General features: G+C 42.1%; 2 protein-coding genes across 2 annotated transcripts; one reads left to right on the top strand and one right to left on the bottom strand.

Annotated features, from left to right (window-relative positions):
* Positions 1–8,384: 8,384 nt before the first annotated feature.
* LOC130723493 (homeobox-leucine zipper protein ATHB-8-like) lies at positions 8,385–10,948 on the top strand. The gene is made up of 7 exons (XM_057574562.1): positions 8,385–8,509; positions 8,653–8,835; positions 9,012–9,092; positions 9,460–9,594; positions 9,714–10,039; positions 10,544–10,639; positions 10,721–10,948. Exons 1-6 carry the CDS (start codon positions 8,423–8,425, stop codon positions 10,584–10,586), a joined length of 855 nt encoding a protein of 284 aa, XP_057430545.1. The 5' UTR covers positions 8,385–8,422; the 3' UTR covers positions 10,587–10,639; positions 10,721–10,948.
* Positions 10,949–14,689: 3,741 nt separating this feature from the next.
* Positions 14,690–17,420, bottom strand: LOC130724714 (uncharacterized). The gene is made up of 2 exons (XM_057576006.1): positions 16,072–17,420; positions 14,690–15,987 (listed from the first exon to the last, which is right to left on the bottom strand). The coding sequence occupies exons 1-2, from the start codon at positions 16,536–16,538 to the stop codon at positions 14,862–14,864; spliced, it is 1,593 nt and encodes a 530-aa protein (XP_057431989.1). The 5' UTR covers positions 16,539–17,420; the 3' UTR covers positions 14,690–14,861.
* Between the last annotated feature and the right edge of the window lie 3,294 nt (positions 17,421–20,714).

The raw sequence follows: 20,714 nt of genomic DNA, 5'->3' as shown, positions 1-20,714 counted from the left end.
TGGTTAGGAGGGCGAGTGCCACCTTCTCGAGCATTTGATATCGGAGTTCTGCACCCTTAAGCGAACGACTGACGAAGTACACGGGTAGCTGGATTCCCGCCTCCTCTCTCACCAGTACGGAGCTCACAGCCTTGTCCCGAACGGCTAAATATAAGTACAGGGGCTCCCCCGGTTTTGGACTTGATAGGATCGGTGGGGAGGTGAGAATCTCTTTCAGCCGAGAGAAGGCTTGTTCAGCCTCTTCCTGTAACGCCCCAATTTCTCAATTGAGGAATCACATTAGTAACCTAACAAAGTCTAAGGACTATTCTGCAATCCCTAAAATCCAAGGGAATTTTTTTTCTGAAAAACAACTAAACTCTTCAGCTCAAAGGTTGGAAACATATCATAACTTTATTTAAATAACCTGTTTCCCGATATACTCTAATAATAGTTTACAACACCATAAGTAAGGTTCAAAATAAGATGCGCACTTTAATAGTGGCGGAATCAAGGTTTTAATAACAGAGTTCTCATATAGAAAAGGAGACTCAAACATAATCCACAAAGGAGAAGCAAAGCTGCTTCTTACACCTCTACTCCACCGCCTATGACCCGATCTCTAACTCGAGCAGCTAAGCTTCGGTGGAAGGATCTCCATCGCCTAATAGCGTTAAGCGCCCAAACAACAAGTAGCAAATAGAAAGGGTTAACTCCATGCCATTACCACGTATAAAAGGGAAAAGCATGCTATTCAAATTTAAGTGCATATCATGGCACATAAACTAGCAACTTAATTCAAGATAGATGATGACATATATTCAGCAATATAGAATCAAATCATACGACAATAATCTCAACAATATAACATCAAATCAAATAACAACAACCTCAATATATAACATCAAATCAGATATCTACAACCTTGATAATATACCATCAAATCATATATCAACAACCTCAAACTATAACATCTAATCAGATATCAGTAAAACCAACAATATGGGTAAATCAATGACGTCTCGTAAGACGGGACAATGATAGGACCACACCTCCTCATCGCCACTTATTGCGCCACACAAGGCAGGACAACCGGGTGAACACAATCACCTGACCGCCGCTTATACGTCACACAAGATGGGACAACCAGATGAACACAATCACCTGACCGCCACTTATTGCGCCACACAAGGCGGGACATTCGGGTGGACACAACCACCTCATTGCCGCTTATCGCCACACAAGGCGGAACAACCAGGTGAACACAATCACCTGATCGCCTCTCAGGCTTAGGCCCTATATGCCAAGTCTGTCAACAACAATGCTCAAACCAATTATTAATTCGGAGTAACCACATGTTATTCCTATTATCAACGAACATAAATTAATTCAATTGCATACCAACTCAGTTCAATGACAGAAACCAGTAAACGGCCGAAGCCTCTCAGAAAACGTAGACACACGTCTCAATAAGTTCACTCGGCCGAAGCCTCCAAAAAACATTTTCCCAGTTCAGCATAATAATCATAATCCAAAGTCAATCAATATAAACACCTTCATCTCAAACGCAGGCAGTGCGATAAAACATGCAAGACTCAAAGATGCGCTAAAACTGAGTTACACTTACCTTCGTGAGTAGAAGTTGTGCATGGAAATTGCGAACCTCGTGATCTTTCAGATCTCATAAATTAATCGTTGTAGAAAATACTAAGCTTCAAGATCCTAGCTTCCGCTCCAAAAATCAAGAATCTTCTCAAACTCAAGATAAAAACTCAAGAATTTACACCAACAACTAATGACACAACTAGTATTATTAGGAGTAATATATGAGAACAAAGCTCTGTGTGTGTTTTCTTATTCTTCTTTTTTTTTGGAAGCCTTCACGTTGCTCCTTAAATAGCATGAAGTCTCAATGCTTCGGAGTGAAGAAATCACCCAGCAATTGGCACGTCCAGCTTGAGGAAAAGGAGGAGGTGGAATGCTTAGAGGAAAGCAAGCTTTTTAGGTGGTGATGACTCATGAAGCAAGGAGGAGGTGGTGTGTTTGGAAGAAATCCACCATGCAAACAAGCATGAGGTGCCATGTTAGAAACATGCAAATAAGCAGGATCTGTCCAGTTTCTTTTTCTTAATTAGAGGTTTATGAGAGGGTGAACGGTTGTCCTTGGTCTAGGTGTCGAGTAGTCATGGGTTGTAGTGTGTGTTGTGTCAAGATTTGAGTGGGGAGTTGGGCACTTGGTACTCCCCCAAAGGCCACGAGAATTCTGACAAAAGAATGGTAAATGAATACTAAAACAAAGTTTGAATCAGAATGGTTAGACTTATAGGATAAAGTAAAGTGTTAGGGTTAACTGGATAGTGTAGGATTTAACTCATAGAGCTACAGAAAAATATTAGGAAGATGATTCATTATCCTGAAAATTATTAGGGATTCTATGATATAATCTATGATCACTTTGAGCAAGTTTAAGTGATCAAGTGTAGAAGTGTTAACAAGTTATATAAGATATATATATTAAACTTTCTGGCAGCATTCTTCTTTCTTTTTCTATTTTAAGTCACTTACGTGACTCTTATTCTTCTTCTTTTTTTTTTTCTCTTTTCTTCTAAACTTTCAATTTTTCTTTTCTATTATTTATTTGTTTAGAAAAATAATATTATTAATAATACACTCATTTATATAAACACACAAGGCATAATTAACACATCAACTTAAGCTTAATAGCGTTTATCGCTATTAAACCGATAAATAACTAGTTAATTAATCGCATAAACTATCCGGGTCTTACACTTCTGACCAAGCAAAGTTCGCTCCCTTCTTTAGTAGGGCGTAAAGAGGTAGGGCGCGTAGGGCGGCCTTGGGGAGAAATCTTCCGATTGCAGTCATCTGTCCTGCCAGTTGCTGGACTTCTTTGACCGTCCGGGGGCTTTTCATGTCTACGATGGCTTGACACTTCTTGGGGTTTAGTTCAATCCCGCAACTTGTGAGCATATATCCTAGGAACTTCCCGCTTTTGACCCCGAAGGTACATTTATCGGGGTTGAGGCGCATATTGTGCTTCTTCAGCTGTTCAAAGACCACGGCGAGATCGGCCGCGTGGTCGCCTCCCCTTGGTGTTTTTACGATAATGTCATCGATGTAGACTTCGACTGACTTCCCTATAAGTGCCCCGAAAATCTTGGTCATCATCCGTTGGTAGGTGGCCACTGCATTTTTCAGGCCGAACGGAAGCATAGTGTAGCAATATGTCCCCCGATCGGCTATGAAAACAGTCTTTTCTTCATCTTCTCTGTACATCGGAATCTGGTTGTACCCGGAGTACGCGTCCATGAGGGACAAATACTCGTACCCCGAGGAGTTGTCCACCAGGGCATCGATGCTGGGGAGGGGAAAAGGGTCCTTCGTGCAGGCCTTGTTCAGATCTGTGTAGTCAACGCACATCCTCCACTTCCCATTAGATTTCTTGACCAGGACCACGTTCGACAGCCAAGTGGTGTACTTGACTTCGCGAATGATCCCGGCTCGTAGAAGTTCGGTTGTCTGTTCCTTGATCGCTTCCTGCTTCTCTGCACTCATCTGTCTCTTCTTCTGGGCCACTGGCTTGAATTTCCGGTCTACTGATAGCTTGTGGTTGCAGAACGCTGGGTCGATGCCCGGCATTTCCGCGGATGACCAGGCAAATAAGTGCCTGTTACTCTTCAGAAGTTCTTCCAGTCAGTTCGACAGGTCCTGCGGGAGGTCTCGTGCCAGCTTCGTGATTTGCTCGGGGCATTGGCCGATCTGGACAGACCGAGCCTCCCCATCAGGCTTAAGGCATTGGTCCTCTCTGGACCGGTCCACTCTCGGGTCGATGTCAGTCAAGCATGCTCCTGCTTGGAGGTGGAAGCTTTCGACTATTTTCCCGTGGTCGGGCTCCTTCCTTTTGCGGTCTTCTCGTGCCATCCTGCAGCTGGAATTATAACACCCCCTGGCCATGGTTAGGTTTCCGCGTACGGAAACTGCCCTTCCGGCCCACGGGTACTTCAACATCAGATGGTGGGTGGAGACAATGGCCCGGTAAACATTGAGGCTCGGTCTACCGATGATGGCGTTGTACGTTGTTGGGCATTTGACCACCAAGAACCGGGCCTTTACAGTCCTGCAAACATCATGGTCTCCTAGGGAGAGGTATGTATCAAAATATCCTAAGGGCAGAACTCTGTCCCTAGTGAACCCGATCAAGTCGTGGTCATAGGAGATCAGGTCTTTCACAGATAAGCCTAGGGTTTTATAGGCATCATAAAACATAATGTCAGTGGAACTACCTGTGTCGATGAGAACCCGTCGTACCTTACCGTTTGCGATGAGGGCTTCCACGACAATCAGATCGTCCTCCTCGCCGGTGTCCGTGCCGTAGTCATCTTCCGTGAAGGTGATGGGGACCTTCTGCCGCGGTGGGTGGAAGGAGCTAGGGCGAGGTCGTCCAACGGCTGACATGATGACTCGAGTACTCCTCTTCCGACTGTTGTTTGATGGTCCGCCGGCGGCCCATCCTCCCGCAATCGAACCGACACTGACTAGGTTAGTTCCGTGGCGCCTTCGTACTTCATCTTGGTCCCGTCGATCTGGAGATCGGCGCCGATCTGGACTTCTACAACGATCGGGGCTCTTGCATCGGTCGGGGCTTCTGCGACGATGAGGGCTCCTCGCTCGAGGGGGTGTTCGGGCTCGGTTCCTGGGCGGAGTTCGGGCCCGGGCTCTGGGCGGGGTGGGGGACCTTCTCGGAGGTGGTGAGCGTGGGCGAGGTAGGTCGCCTGAAGAGAGAGCAACATATTTTGACAATCTTCTGATTCTGACTAGTTCTTCTACTTTGTCCTTCAGGTTCAGGCACTCGTCCGTGTTATGGCCGGGGCTGTCATGGAATTCGCAGAACCTTTTTGAATCCAGCTTATCCCCTCGCGTGAGTAGTGGGGGGGCTTGTCCCTGAGGTCGGTGGAGGCTCTCTCCCGCAAGATGCGGGAGAGGGAAGAGTTCAGGGGGGTGTAGCTATCGAACTTCTTCCGTTTTTGCTTTTTGTCATCCTGGTTCTTCCGTCGGGGTTCGCGATTACGCTTAGTCTCGCCGGGGTCCCGGGCTTTCTCAGAGGGCCTATGTACGGGGTTTTGATTGTTTGACCTCAATGTCCCCGCTTCCTCCATGTTAATGTATTTCTTTGATCGGGTTTGAAATTCCTCCAGTGTCCTGGCTTTCTTCCCATCCAGGGAAGTCAAGAAAGGACCTGGCCGGAGCGCTTGCCGTACCAAGATTAGGCGGACCCGGGGAAGGAGGTCCGGAATGTCTCCGACTTCTTTGTTGAAGCGGTTAAGGAAGGCCTTCAGGGATTCCTTCTCGCCCTGCTTGATCAGGGCTAGGGTCTCTTCTGATTTCGGAATGTTTCTCACTGAGGAGTACTGGGCTAGAAAACTTGACATGACCCCTTCCCAGTTGTGAATGGAGTTGTTGGGGAGGTTCTGGAACCAGTTCATCGGGCCCTTCCCCAAGCTCATCGGAAAACAGCGGCAGTAGATCGGGTCGCTAGCTCCGGCATACTGCATGGCTCCCACGAAGAAGTTGATATGCTCAGTTGGGTCGAAATCACCCTCGTAGAGTTTCATTTTAGGTCTTGACCATCCTGGGGGGAAAGGGGCTGCCATGATGTCTGGAGAGAGAGGACCGTTGATCGTCTGCGGTAGAGTAACCAAGACGTCGTGTGGGCGGGCCGGGTCCCTGAGCGGTTCCCTGGTGGAAACGGGGCTCCTTCGGCCGGAGTAAATCCTGCGAGGAGAGTGGTGCCTGCGGTGATGGGAGGGTTGATTTACGGCTCTTTCCGTAGTCTGTTCTCGGTCATAGTCGTCTTGGTAGTTTGAAGGCGGGGGTGGTCTCCTCCCCGTCTCCCCCTCTTGAGAGAACGTCGGATTCAGCCTGGATCGTTCTTCCAGTTCCTCTAGTTGGCGGAGGCGCGCTCGGAGGGCGCGAATTTCGTCCCGAGTGTTGCGGGCATGGACATTGCGTTCTTGCCCTACCTCCGAAGGATGCTCCTCCTCCATCGCCTTAACTCGGGCCTCAAGCCTGCATAGGGCTTCATGCGCAGCGTGGGGGGGGGGTAAGGATCCCTGGCTCCGGGGATCGTCCCCGAGGCGGAGTTGGAGGGGTAGTCCTCTGGGGTCGGGGGGAGTGTTGACGGTTCGCGGATTCATCAAGTGTCTCCACATGGCCCTCGGGAGTTAGGTTGAAACGGCGTGAAGTCTGTCTTGTTTCTACCATTGCGTCTCGTAGCTGCTCTTGTCTCTGACGGCACGCGGCGGAGGAAATGTTTACTCAATCCCCACAGACGGCGCCAAATGATCGGGGTGATCACGGAGTGCTGGGGCAGCCAAGAGGGAAGAAGGGCTGGTGTGCTGATGAGCTGGGTGATCCCGGGAGGGGCTCCTGCAAGAGACTCCAATGCCAAAGTGAGTAGGGGAATCGAGTAAGTGAGTGGTGAAGTGAAAAGAATAACGTACCTTAGAGTGGATGTGTCGCCTCCCTTATATACACGTTTGGATATTAGGGTTGGAGCCAGACAACGTCATGCATGGTCCGTACCGGTGGTCTAAGAGCCGATGGATCCTTCTGCTCCTCCTGTTGTTACCAGTGATCCAACGGCTTAGATTACCTCGGGACCCACCTTCCAACACTACACCAGAAAAGGGCTTTTACAGCGCCCCTATTACAGCGCTTCGCCTAGCAGGCGCTGTAAAAACAAAAAGACGGAGCGGATTATAGGATTTTACAGCGGTTAAAGAATAAACCGCTGTAAAATCATTACTTATTAACAGCGGTTAATTTTGCAGCCGCTGTAAACACAAAAACGCGGAGCGGATAATAAGATTTTATAGCGGTTATGTTCTAAACCGCTGTAAATAATTGGGTTCCACTATTTACAGCGTGTGTCTACTAACCGCTGTAAATAATATATCCTGAAAATTAAAAAAATGTTTCATTTAGGATTCGAACCCGGGTACATCAAAAAATTGCATGACTTCTTACCACTGGGCTCGAGTGAGCTTTTATTAAATATGTTGGTTTTTATATATAAGTATATTATATTGAATTCGTACCCCACTAACAAAACCCAGTAACTGTAAACCCTATTCTTTACCACACTTCACTCTCTCGACTCTTAACCTCTTCTCCTTCTCTGAAACGCGTTTTACCTCTGCCTCCACCGTCCTTGCCGCCGCCTCCGTCCCTGCTGCGCTGTTGCCGCTCTTGTGTTGTGTCCCTTCGTGCACGGTTCGTTGCCATGTCCTCAGAGTTCAAAAGCGCTCCATTGTTCCTCTCCTCGATCAAGCAATTTTCTTCTTCCTCATAAGGTATGATTTTCTTCAATTTTGTAAATGCAACCTAGGGTTTGAGTGTGTTTGGAATTAGAAAATTTTCTTCCTGTACAGATAGCTTGATCATGTCAGAAAGTTTCATGTCAGTTTGGAATTAGAAAATATAGTTGTCACAATTTCTGATAACCATTGCATATTTGGTTAAAATGAGTCTGGAATATTGCAAAGGTACTTAATTAGATCCACTCTTCAAAACCAGCACTTCCAATGAGTTTTTCTCCAAGCTTAGACCATTCTTCTTCAATATTAGCTTGGATAGTCTTTGCCCATTCCTGCTCAGCTTTCAACCCTGGCACTTGGTTCCCCAAATCATCCCTTTCATCTGTCATCACAATTCCTTTGTTAAACAGTTCTCTCTTTCTCTTAGCAACCATGTCTTTCTGTGATGTAAAATCTACAATCTCAGATTTCACTGCATTGATTTTCTCTTCAAGCTCCCTCTTTTTTTCTTCCAAGGAGGCCAACTGATCACACAAACATCTCTCCACCACGTCCATTTCCCTGAATTCTTCAGCATTAGCTTGAAGATCATGTTTCAGTTTCCTAGCTTTTGACAAATCATAAATCTGCAGTTGATGTCTCATGTTTAAGGTTTGCATTGTTATAATCCAACCTCCACTGAGAAAAACTTTGAGAAAGTTGTTGTATAACTGATTTTGTTCTGAGGGAAATTCCCTCATCCGGTGGCAAACTGAGGAGATGTTTTAGAATATCTTTCATCTTTCCAGAACGTTCCGGGTGCAATAAAAGAGAGAATTTTTTCGAGACAAAGTCTCGGAGAGTCTGCAATGCTTTCTGGGTTTCTTCAATTTTGTAAATGCAACCTATGGGTAGCAACTAAAAATAGAGATTCAAATGTGAGAGCACAGGAGCATATAAGCCTATTAAGTGGTTGTATTGTTGTTAAAACTCTGGAATGAAACTTGAATAAGAGTTATTGTATGTTTAATGAAGCTGTGAATGGATTTGCAGATGATGGCTGGTCCATGTTCGAGAGTGATGGCATTGATGATGTCACCCTTCTTGTGAATTCATCACCCAGCAAGATGATGGGTGCAAATCTTGGATATAACAATGGATTCCAATCCATGACCAGTTCTGTGCTATGTGCCAAAGCATCCATGTTGTTACAGGTATAATTCTTTAATACTCCATAATGTGGACTAATGCTATTGCTTATTGCTCAGCTCTTAGGAATTGCTTTTACTTTCTATTGTTTTCAAGCAATTGATTTCCATGTATTTAGTTGTCTCATGCTCTTTTTCTGTCTTTGTAGAATGTCCCTCCAGCTATTCTTCTTAGATTCTTGCGGGAGCACCGATCAGAATGGGCAGATAGCAGTATTGATGCTTACTCAGCTGCTGCCATTAAAGCTGGCCCCTGTAGCTTGCCAGGGGCCAGAGGAAGTTTTGGGGGTCAGGTTATTCTTCCACTAGCTCACACAATTGAGAATGAAGAGGCAAGTTGTTTTCTCCTAATTTTATAATCTAGTACATATTTACTATTTAGAAATTACCATTTAATCTTCCAACATAAAATTGAATACATGTTAACTTGGCTTGTGGATTATATTAACTTTTTTGTGTTTCTCTTCCGGCATATTACATACTAACTGACACTTTATCTCTAAAATAGTTCATGGAGGTTATTAAGCTTGAAAACATGGGCTACTATCGGGACGACATGACTATGCCTGGTGATGTTTTCCTCTTGCAAGTAAGTACTGCTCCATGATGCCATTCTTTTCAACATATCTATGTCCATACCTTACAGCATCATGGAAAAATTCATAAAATTTTAATTGAGGGAATGCCTTCAATTAAAATCCATTAATATTCTGTTGGTTAATTTTTCTCATTCGCTAACTAATCGTCCCTGGCTTCTAGAGTTTGCAAAGGATAAGATGCATCAAATATCATGAATGGATTTGCATGTAGTTATAGGAATAGTCAGGAATTAAGGATCTATATGAAGTTTGATTTTAATTGAATAGCTATAACACTTGCGCCTGCATATAGTTCAGAAGGTTTAATCCAATATCAAGTTTATAGCTAACAGTGTTTGTTGCTGCACCTGTCATCAGCTTTGCAGTGGAGTGGATGAGCATGCAGTTGGCACCAGTGCAGAACTTGTTTTTGCTCCAATAGATGCGTCTTTCTCTGATGATGCACCCATTTTACCTTCCGGTTTTCGTATTGTACCTCTTGATTCTGGCACGGCAAGTCTTTAGCTTGACACATGATTTGATTGTGTTGTTTTTGAAATTTGCTTGCTTGCTTTAATTTTCCCTTTTTCTTTAAGTTAGGATTCTGATTTCTGTCTTCTTATAAGATGCAGGATGCTGCTAGTCCAAACCGGACACTTGATCTTGCCTCATCACTTGAGGTTGGAACCACAGCAAACAAAGCTGCTGGTGCCAATTCAGGTCATTCTGGAAGCACAAAATCTGTGATGACAATAGCATTCCAGTTTGCATTTGAAGTCCACCTTCAAGATAATATAGCAACTATGGCCCGACAATATGTGCGTAGTATTGTTGCATCTGTTCAGAGGGTTTCCTTAGCACTTTCTCCTTCGCGCTTCGGTTCTCAAAGTGCTTTTCACTTACCACCTGGTACTCCTGAGGCTCAAACACTTGCTCGGTGGATCTGTAACAGCTATAGGTATGGCAGTTGAAACCTTCACTATCTGTTACTGCAATTCATGATCTTATCTTGGAGTGGCGCTGTACACTCCATGCTTATCAATGCCCCAATTTTCTTGAATTACCAATGAAGCATAGAGCCAAACTTATAGCATGTTTGGAAATTCTTCAGCAATTGATTTTAAAGTCAAAATAAATTGTGGGGAGAAGCTCCTTGCTATTGTTTCTCTACTAATTGTGTCATGGTGACTCAAAGTCACATGGGATTTAGTTTTGATCCTGATGACTACTTAGTAGACATTCTAATTTCTAGACCTAGATTAAACTGTCCAATGTGTTTTAAATGTTGGCATTCTTTGCCTCGTGATATAGCTGGCAACCTAAAACTTGTAGCTAAGTTAATGTAAAATGGAGTAGTGTCTGTTTATAAACTTGTCTATTTATTTACATGAAGTTTTCTATATAGAACAACGATATCTGAGCTTACAACATTCATTTAGTGTTTATTCTTTGGCTTTTGTAGTGCCCTCGTCAGACTAATAATGTTGATTGCGGATATTATGTGATGAAGTTCATGAAAGATATCATCACTCACCAACAACTTGTGATTCCAACGAAAGTAAGAAACTTTGATATGCGTTCGCATTGGATTTTAAAAGCTCTAATTGTAACTTAACTCTATTTTTATGCTGTTTTGTAGTATTTTGAAGATTGTCAGTTCGTTTCCTACAATGAAGAGCAATTGCGTGAAGTTAAAGATGAGTGGGCTGCTTATGTTTTTTACAATTGTTTTTAGTATTTAATCTATTGGATAGTTATCTATGAGATGGTGGTAGATGAAGTTAAGGACGTGGTTGAGATATTATGCACTTTAGAAATTGCTTCGAATTTATGAAGCTTTTGATATTTAGATATATTGGTTTTGATATGCTGAAGTTCATAAAATGTTTATTTTATGGCTGAGTTGATATCCTGTGTTTAGAAAATGTTGATCTTTTTTGTTTGGAAGACTCAAATGGGGAGAGGGTCCTTATGATTTGGAGACTCAAGGCACATTTCTATTGCAGAAACTCATTTATGGGATTTTTTTTTTGCTGTCATGAAATTACTGTCCATATGCTTGCTTTAAGAACAGATGTTCTGTTTACATGAGATGTTACTGTGCTTATATGCTATACCTTGTTTTAGCTTATGTTTCTGTGTTATACCTTGTTTTAGTTTGGTGATGTGTATTGATTTTGCAGTCACCTTTCATAGCTTTTGAAATGTGTACCCTTTCAGTTAAATTATGATCAATATATCTTCTTTTCAGAAAGAAAAAAAAAAAGAAATGTTGATCTTTTGGCTGAACAGGTGTGGTAATTAATTCAACCAAAAATAAAAACAAATTACAGCGGTTCCAAACCGCTGTAATATATATTATTAAATACAGACAAAAAAAAAAAAATTACAGTGGTTCCGTGGTGGAACCGCTGTAATATATATTATCAAATACAGCGGTTACCGGCTGAAACCGCTGTAAAAGAAGACTCAAGTACAGCGGTTATTCTAGAGAACAGCTGTTGTAGGTCTGTATTTACAGCGGTTTTATGAAATCAACCGCTGTAAATAATGCATCTTTTACAGCGGTTAGAACCGCTGTTAAGGCTTTTACAGCGGCGAGATCTACAGCGGTTCTGGACCGCTGAAAACCGCTGTAAAAGGCAAAAAAAAACCGCTGTAAAAGCCATTTTTTGGTGTAGTGCAACCACCCTAGTTCCGTAGGGTGGTGGGCCTAGGTCAACCCCTAGGTGGTGGGGTCTAGGTTCTTGGGTCAGCGGAGGATGTCGCCCTGCTTGTGGTACAGGGCCCGGACATCCCACCCCGATCGTCCCCTTGGGGGCCTTCCCCGGGTAACCCTGATCGGGTACTGACCATACTGAGGGGTACCGGTCGTCCCCTTGGGGCCTTCTCCGTCCGTCCCAGAACATCAGTGTTGTAGGTTCCTCCAACATTCAAATTGTAAGAGGGAGAGCAGAGGGAAATCACACCAATTTCATTTCATCCCTACAACTTGTAGCAGATCATCTTGCAAGCTGGTTGTAAAAATATATCATGTTGTTGATTTATTGACTTTTAGCTTTGCTTAAAAACATCATATTTTGGACATGCTTTTGGTTTTGAGAGAATTGGTCATGTAAAAGAGTGCTACTATCAAATTTGTCAGAATGTTATATCATGTTGTGGATTAAGGTAGTTCTGTGTAATGATTATATTTTTAGTGACTACCTATATGAACTCAAACAAAAACAGTAGCATACTTGATTTGATTTATAAGTAGCTTTTGGTTGCATATCAACATCATTATACTGCCAAGTTGAAGGAAAATGGGGTAGTTTTTGAGTCAATTAATGACCAAGCTCCTTTCAAATTTAGCCTTGGTACACCATTCATTGAAACTTCTGCTGCATGGATGACTCTAGTGTTATTTTTTTTTTTTTTGAGAAATACTTTAGTGTTCTTACTTGCATTACCTTTTGCATGTCCGTTCAAATGTTGGCCTCGAAGGTAGTCATTTATACATTTTGTCCTTGTTCTTTCCCCCTTTTCAGCTTGTTTTTATCGAAATATGTTCTTTCTCTGTATACTATTGAAATGCTCACATATTAATGGCCCTCAAGCATGCCAGTTGGAGAGAAGAGAAAACTTGTAATTCCCACGTGACTAGTAAAGCATAGCCATTATATAAGTCATGGACTACTTCATATCATCATATGTTTTGCTAGCTCTCTCCTTGATTTTTCTTGAAATTATAGAAGAGAGGCTTTACAGTATCAGTTCCGGTCCAGAAATTCAAGTTACAGAACCAAAATTTGAAAATGGTTAAGCACAAAATGAAATCATCTGGCTTGTATCTATATTATGTGTTAAGATTTATAATCATTACATTGGGATCCAAAAATAGTCCTCACTATATCCCTATGCTACATCATCATGTTCTTTATCAAGACGAATAAAGAGGCCTGGATTTCACATAGCTTGGAGGGATACTTCTCTATATCACTGGTCAGTTGTGGACCTACAAGAAGTTAACTTATAAGTTGATTGCATTGTTCCTTTCTTCTATTTTATAAATTCAAGTGAGCATTGACTTGCCTGAAGCTGAAAATTTAAGTTCTGCTCTATGCTTGATATTTCTTTTTTGAATATGAAAACTGAGTGAGTTAATCGTTTCATTCAATTTATTAATTGGACAGATCTTGGCCTTTTCACTTCTTTTAAAAATTTGTTATGAAACTTATCTGGGTTTTTCCTTTCAGGTGAGTACTCTGAAAAAGAAGGTTGTGAGGAATCTAATTATGCTCCTACATGTGAAATGTGAATACAAGGATGATGGCTGGATGTTAGTTAGACATGTTCCATGGGAGTATGCTCTCTATCTTTTCTCTTCGTTTTTATCTGTCTCCTTTTTTATCTTTAGCTATAAATTGATGGCATATACGTATTCTGTATTTTACCATGTTTGTGACATCATCGAGACAACCATTATTTGTGAACAATTTTTACGAATTACAAACAGTTCCTACATCTCAGATGCCATAAACAATACAATGTAAACCCATCTTGGGGACCACTGTTTGGGAAGCTCTTCTTTTCCTTAAGATAAAGGGACATGATACCATAAATTAAGTGCTGGTTTTACTATAGGTCTTTGATGGACATCTTTAGATAATGTGGTACATTCTTGATTTACAGTATGATGCGCAAACCAACAAAGTGACAATGCACAAAGATGAACAAAGAAAGGGTGGAAATTTTCTGAAGTATAAATGACTGCTCTCATTTTTGTAAAGGGTCTCTGGATTGTAATCTGTAAAGTGCATCAAATTACTGTGTAATCAATTTATTGTTGTAAGATTAGTATATATGCCTCTTTATTGGAATCTTTCTCTTCATGTCAAATTCAAAAGCATACATAAAAATAGAATATGGAAGAAAATACTAATAATATGAAGGCTTAAATATGTTGGAGGTCCCTCTAAAACAGGGGTCATTTGGTTAAGGCCCCTACAAATTTTTTTGGGGGGAATAAGCCCCTAATGTGAAAATTATATATAGTGATAAGCCCCTACCGTGAGGTTCCGTTTAATTTTTGATGATCCTGCAAACGATGCTGACGTGGATTATATTTTTTGAAAATTATTAGGGTGCTATGTAAGTAAATTAGGGTTGAAAAAATAAAAAATATAAAAACCCAAAGTAAAAAACCAAGTAAAATCCCAAACGTACTTGAGTTTTTTACTTTAGGTTTTTATTTTATTTTTATTTTTTCAACCTTAATTTACTTACGTGACACCCTCTTTAATTGAATAATTTTCACAAAATATAATCCACGTCAGCTAAAATCCCCAAAAGTACTTGAGTTTTTTACTTTGGGTTTTTATTTTACTTTTATTTTTTCAACCTTAATTTACTTACGTGACAGCCTCTTTAATTGAATAATTTTCACAAAATATAATCCACGTCAGCCCCGTTTGGAGAATCATCAGAAATTAAACAAAACATCATGGCAGGGGCTTATCACTATATATTAATTTCACATTAGGGGTGTATTCCACCCAAAAAACTTTGTAGGGGCCTTAACCAAATGACCCCTATTTTAGAGGGACCTCCAACATATTTAAGCCTAATATGAACAAGAAACATAAAACATTGATACAATGGGCAATAGAAGCAAGTTCAGCAGGAACAGTGCCTTCTTTATTTTGGTTTAGCTGCCTCAAGTAGGTCACAAAGATCAAACTAAGTGGTGACCATCACAGGGAAGGATCATGTGACACCCGCAAAGTTTTACCAAAATCCTACCGCCACCTTGGTAGAATCCAACTGCTATTAAGTTGTTCTCTCATACAGTGAAAATCCACCACTTTAGTACTTTCAAATGTGTGATATTTTCCTGTGTCTAACGAATAAAATACAATGTAATCACCATGAAATCTAGGAAAATATATTTTATTTTCCATTCCCGGAATGTTCGCCACAGCTGAAAACGATTGATTACCAACAAAAAGCATATGATTTTCAAGACTGTTAACTTTCACCCATTGCATATCAGTCTCATCCAACTTGAAAACTCGAACCCAATTACCAAGATAACCCTCAAATACTGACAAGAGACTACCGTTGCATTCTACTAGATAGCACTTGTAGTAGTCAGTGCGTGCACACCGTGGAGCATCAGGCTTCTCACATTCTTCCCAGTATATGTCTTCATCCCCTACATTAACAAATCCCAACTTTCCATCATTATTAAGATAATAGAATGCTCCATTATGGAAACAAGGGTTGAGGCTAGCGCGAATAAATTTACTCTCTTCAAAATAGACTTCTTCCCATTCTTCCTCCCCAAGGCAAGTGGTGTGTACTGTCATGTCGGTAAAACCACGGAGTTCAACAATTACACATTCTGAAGAGGTTGGGGGATGTGAAAAGCCTAAAGACAGTATATCCCTTCTTCGTTGTTCTGGTGCAGGTCCATATGCAAGTTCCTTTACTTCTTTTGTAAAGGGATTGAAGAACATGTTACAAAATGTGTTTACTGCCAGTAGTAGCCAACCATCTTTAGAGTAGCAAATTTCACAACCTCCTTGGATATCTTCGGGCAAAGTCATGTTGTATTTAAAATTAATTCCATGCTTTGGGTGCACAAAAGTTAAGAACTTTTCTTGCTCAAAGAAAACAAATAATGGAGAGCATGAAAGATCAAAACTCGACATTGAGAGTGATCTCCGCTGAAATGGTACTGGTGCTCTTAATCGGAAGATATTGTTTGTAGCTCGAAAATGCAAATAATCATGTATATTTTCAAAAGAAAATGCACAAGAGTTAGAAGCTCTATCCCTTGTCTCATTTGAATGGATTGCAAAACTACTGTCCCCTCCTCTACTATGAGTTCTTCCTCTTTCTTCTTGGATTGAATGAGTCATCCTACACAACAACAAAAATAGAATATAGCTTCACCATATTAAATTAAATTTGAAATCTATGAAAATCAATTGTAAAACTTCATACCTTCGATCCGGCATAAACCAGAGTGAGCCATAACGCCATTTTGGTAAATTAGAGAAAGTCTGGCCCATTACAAGGCTATTGTCTTCAATGTTGTATATGTAAAGAAAATTTTTGGGAGAAAATGTTAAATAGATAAGACCTCCATCAGTTTCAGGATTGATTGCTTGACAAGTAAAGGGTAAGGCAATCCCTGATAAAAAGAACACTCTGTCCCGGATGCTTTTGACCTTTTCCCACACCATTTGAGAAAAATCTAATCTGTGCACATCAATTGAAATAATCCTATCCATGTCAAGAGAAATTCCAATATAAAATAGTTCGTTGTTAGATTCTAACAACTTGAGTATAACTCCAAAGGAAGCCGGAGGATCTGGAAAGATAACATGTGTAGAGTTTATTTCAAGACCATGGGGTTCAAACTTCTCTATTACCACTAAAAAACGAGGAAACCGTGACTCCACATACATGCGACCATTGCAATAAACCGGGTTATCAAGATGAATGAAGTTTTCGAGCAATTCATCCTCCTCCAGTTCCCCAGCTGTAGCCCGATGAGTATAGTTTTCAAGCAATTCATGACCCTCCAGATCCACTGCTAAAGCCTTCACAAGGTCCTCAGTATAGTCCAGTTCAGACCATTCTTTATCTCCAAGTTGACAATAGAACACTATATTTGAATCGCCCGCGAATAAAACTATGGAACAAACTTGATCGGTTGCAGTTGGAGAACACGAAAAAATAGAATTTCTGATGCAGACATCATGTTTTAGGGGAGAGAGGTTAATCTCCTCGAAGTTAGATGGGTTCTGTTAAGCCAAAATTACAAGTACTACAATTCTCGACACCATGGTGCAAAAGTGGTTTCTCGACAGAAAGGGTTGGGCGAAGCCGGCAACTCAGCACACGATGTCCCTCAAAGACAAGTTAGTAAAAGCCATAACTCGACACACTCAGAAGATGAAGAAATCTCGATCATCTTAATGGAAGAGGCAGTTACCGAATAACAAGCAACTACAAGCACGTGCGTACACCCACGATGCCACGAATAGCAACGGTTGCCCACGACTCAGAACCATCCACGTGGCAATAGAGTCACGTGCGCGAAGACCATCGGCTAAACGTGGGGTATGGCGCCAAAATTCAAAACCCACGAAGCCATCGTGCATCCAAGGAAAACCGCCAAGAACATGGGCAGAAAGAACAATATAAATAGAGGAAGCAGCAGCAGAAGAAGGGGTTCCCAACTAAAAACTCTGAAAATTCACCAAAAGCTCTAAACGTCCGCATCAATGAGACTTCGAGAGCAGAACGTGATGATGGAGGAGTATGTTGCAGAACCAACGCTTTAGTTTCCCTGCATTTCAGTTTGTTGATTTCCAGTTCTTGTGTGTGGCTTGTTTTGTCGAAATTTGCTTTCATGCTATTTTAGTTTGCTTGACTGTTTTGTAATCGACTCATATTCAATAAAGTCCAGTTTCGTTTGAGTTGTTTATTGTTGTCGAGAATACACTCGTTCACACACTACACTTTAGCAAAGCGTTTTCTCAAAAGGACCCCGAATCTAAACTTCTTTTAGTCGAACTAAGAGGATATTTGTTTACCAAAAATCCGTGTAAACAAATTGGCACGCCCAGTGGGACCGTTTTTGTGAAAACTAAGTTTTACAGAAGCATTTTGTGTGTTTGGGTTTATTGCATGCTATTTGGTATTTGCTACTTGTCTTGATTGTGATTTATATGCACCTGAGAAGTGGTAAGACTTTGAGTATGGCAAGTAATCGAGGAAGAACCTCTCCTCAAGGATCTAACGTGGGTAATCAGAGTAGCCCTGGGGGAAGTAGCGGTAACAATAATGAAGAATTTTCTACTGGAATGGGGCATGGCACCAGTATGCCAACCCAGAACGTGGTAATTTCTGCAGTTGCAGAAATGCCTGTATCTACATCAGTACAGGCACAAATTGTTCCAACGATTACGAGGGACATGCCTTATGGTATGCCTACATCTATGATGCAAGGCATACAAGGCACGTATTCGACGTTCCCTGAAAATGTTCCCCCATTCAGCATACCCCCTTTTGGTGCAAATGGAACAATGTTAAACTTGGGAAGTCGAGTTAGTCCCCCTATTCCTGGATCTAGTTCACAAATTTATTTATCTACAGGTATGAATAATGGTTCACTTCAAGCCATTAGGCAGCAAGTAGATGATAGTAACCATGAAATGGTTAACATGCTATCTCGACAGATAGGTGAGCTAATCAACCCTGTGCTCCAAAATAATAATGCCAATAATCAGCATTTGGCACGACAGATGGATCGTTTGGCGACAGCCCTGGGGGCACCAGTCGAAATCCAACCGGCACCAGGGATTAACCAAATCCCGTTGCCTAACCATGTCCCTGCCCCGGTGCGCTATCAGGCGCCGCAACACCAAGAGATGAGGGCAAACCCTTTGTACGAGGCAGTGCAGCCACCATTGCAAAATGTGTATATGGTAAACAGGGAAGAACACGCTGATGGTGTGCTAGAAAGAATTCGACACCAGAACGCTGGGGGGCAACAAAATGTTGCTGCTGTGGTGGAGCAATTGTTGAACCAACATGGTTTCAACGTGGGTTTCGCGAATAGACCCCATTTTGTGTCAGCCTTTACAGAGGAGGTTCTCGAATCAGAACTTCCTCGAGGCTGGAAGGTCCCCAAATTCACTAAGTTCTCGGGGGATTCAGGAGAGTCCACGGTAGAACACATAGCCAGGTACCAAATCGAAGCAGGAGACTTAGCCATCAATGAAAATTTAAAAATGAAGTACTTCCCGAGTTCTTTAACCAAAAATGCATTTACCTGGTTCACCACCCTCGCTCCTAGGTCAGTCCATACATGGGCTCTGTTGGAAAGAATTTTCCATGAACAGTTCTTTAGGGGAGAGTGCAAAGTAAGTTTGAAGGATCTGGCTAGTGTTAAAAGAAAGCCAGCAGAGTCTATTGATGATTACCTAAACAGGTTTAGGATGCTTAAATCCCGATGTTTCACCCATGTCCCTGAACACGAGCTAGTTGTCTTAGCCGCTGGTGGTCTAGAATATTCCATTAGAAAGAAAATCGACACTCAGTATATTCGAGATATGTCTTTACTCGCAGATAGAGTGAGGCACATCGAATTGCTAAAGGCCGAAAAGTCAGAGGAAAGGGCCAAGACTACTAAGTGGCCAAAGAAGGAGAAGGTAGCGTACATAGATGCGGATTCAGTAGGTCAGAGTCCATGTGTCTATCGAGAAGTCCCGGCGGACGTCGATTTGAATGACGTCAATCTGGCTGAACTTCAGCCAGGGGATCCTTATGTTTGTAAAGCATTGAAACCACGTGAAAACAAACTTGGGGAGGAAAACCCCAAGAACACGATTCCTGCTGTGAAAACTTATACTTTTGATGTGGCCAAATGCGATGCAATCTATGATATACTTGTGTCTGATGGTTTGCTTGTGGTCCCTAAAGACCAAAAACTTCCTTCTCCTGAACAAAGGAAAGGGAAGAAATATTGCAAATATCACAACTTTTTTGGTCATTGGACCTCACAATGTGTTCGTTTCAGGGACCTTGTGCAGGGAGCATTGGACTCAGGAAGACTCAAGTATGATGAAAAAGCCAAAGGTCAAATGAAGATCGACTCTGATCCACTGCAGATAGCTGAGGCCAACTATGTAGAGCCTTTCTACATTGGCATGGTCGACATTTCCGAAAAGCTGAGTCTGGGTTTGACGCTGGGAGAAGTAAGAGAAGAAAACATAGCTGTCGAAGAACCAGAGGTTGAGAAAGAAGTGAACTTGGAAGAGGTTTACCCCAAGGCTGGAGAAACCCTTGTCGAGTTTCTATCCCGCAGCAAAAATGGCGAGAAAGAAGTTATGCTGTGCCCTCGATGCAGCGCTGTTTTCGACAAATCCGCAGCCAAGGCCTATCAAGATTCAGAAATGAAAAGGCATTATCAGAGGAAGACTCCTGTATCCAGGAGACTGAAGTACCCTCACGAGGAGTGGGTCGAGAGAGACCAGGAACTCGATGGCCATAAAGGCCAGAAAGCAAGCAATAAAGACAAAACTTACCTCCCCAATGCTGGATTGCCAAGAAACCAATGGTTCGGGCCAGCGCCTCCAAGGCCAAAACCATACCCTAAGTGGCAGAAAATCGACTTAGGCCAGGGATCCTCTTACATCAACAATTCCCGTGTGTCACGAAGCTACTCCTATGGCTCTGGGAACTACTATGCTCCTGAACAAATGACCAGGACTCAGTTCAGGCGTTTTTTGAGGAAAAGGAAAGCTGAGAGGGAAAGAGGTGGCAAGTTCCGTTCACTATTGTTGTTCCTTTGTTGTCATCAATTTTGTAAAAAAAAAACAACCTGATGTCCTAGCCGATGTTGTGACATCTGCCTTGATGAAGGCCAGGACATCCGCCCCTGCTGGCATGCAAGTGGGTCCCTTGTGGTTATGCTTTATGGTATGATCTGTGCTTACTTGAAGGTCAAGTAACTGTGTGTTGGGAGCCAGTTGCGGGTTGTAATTGTTGAAGCAAATCTGTGATTAAAAAGATTTGTTTCTATTTTTACTTGTTGATCACTCATATCAGATCTTGAAAGATTCTCTGCTGAT

The sequence above is a fragment of the Lotus japonicus genome, chromosome 6, assembly GCF_012489685.1.
Source record: "Lotus japonicus ecotype B-129 chromosome 6, LjGifu_v1.2".
In the NCBI taxonomy this organism is placed as follows: Eukaryota; Viridiplantae; Streptophyta; class Magnoliopsida; order Fabales; family Fabaceae; genus Lotus; species Lotus japonicus.
The sequence above is the reverse complement of the archived record's forward strand: the minus strand, read 5'-3'. Positions and strand labels throughout refer to the sequence as shown.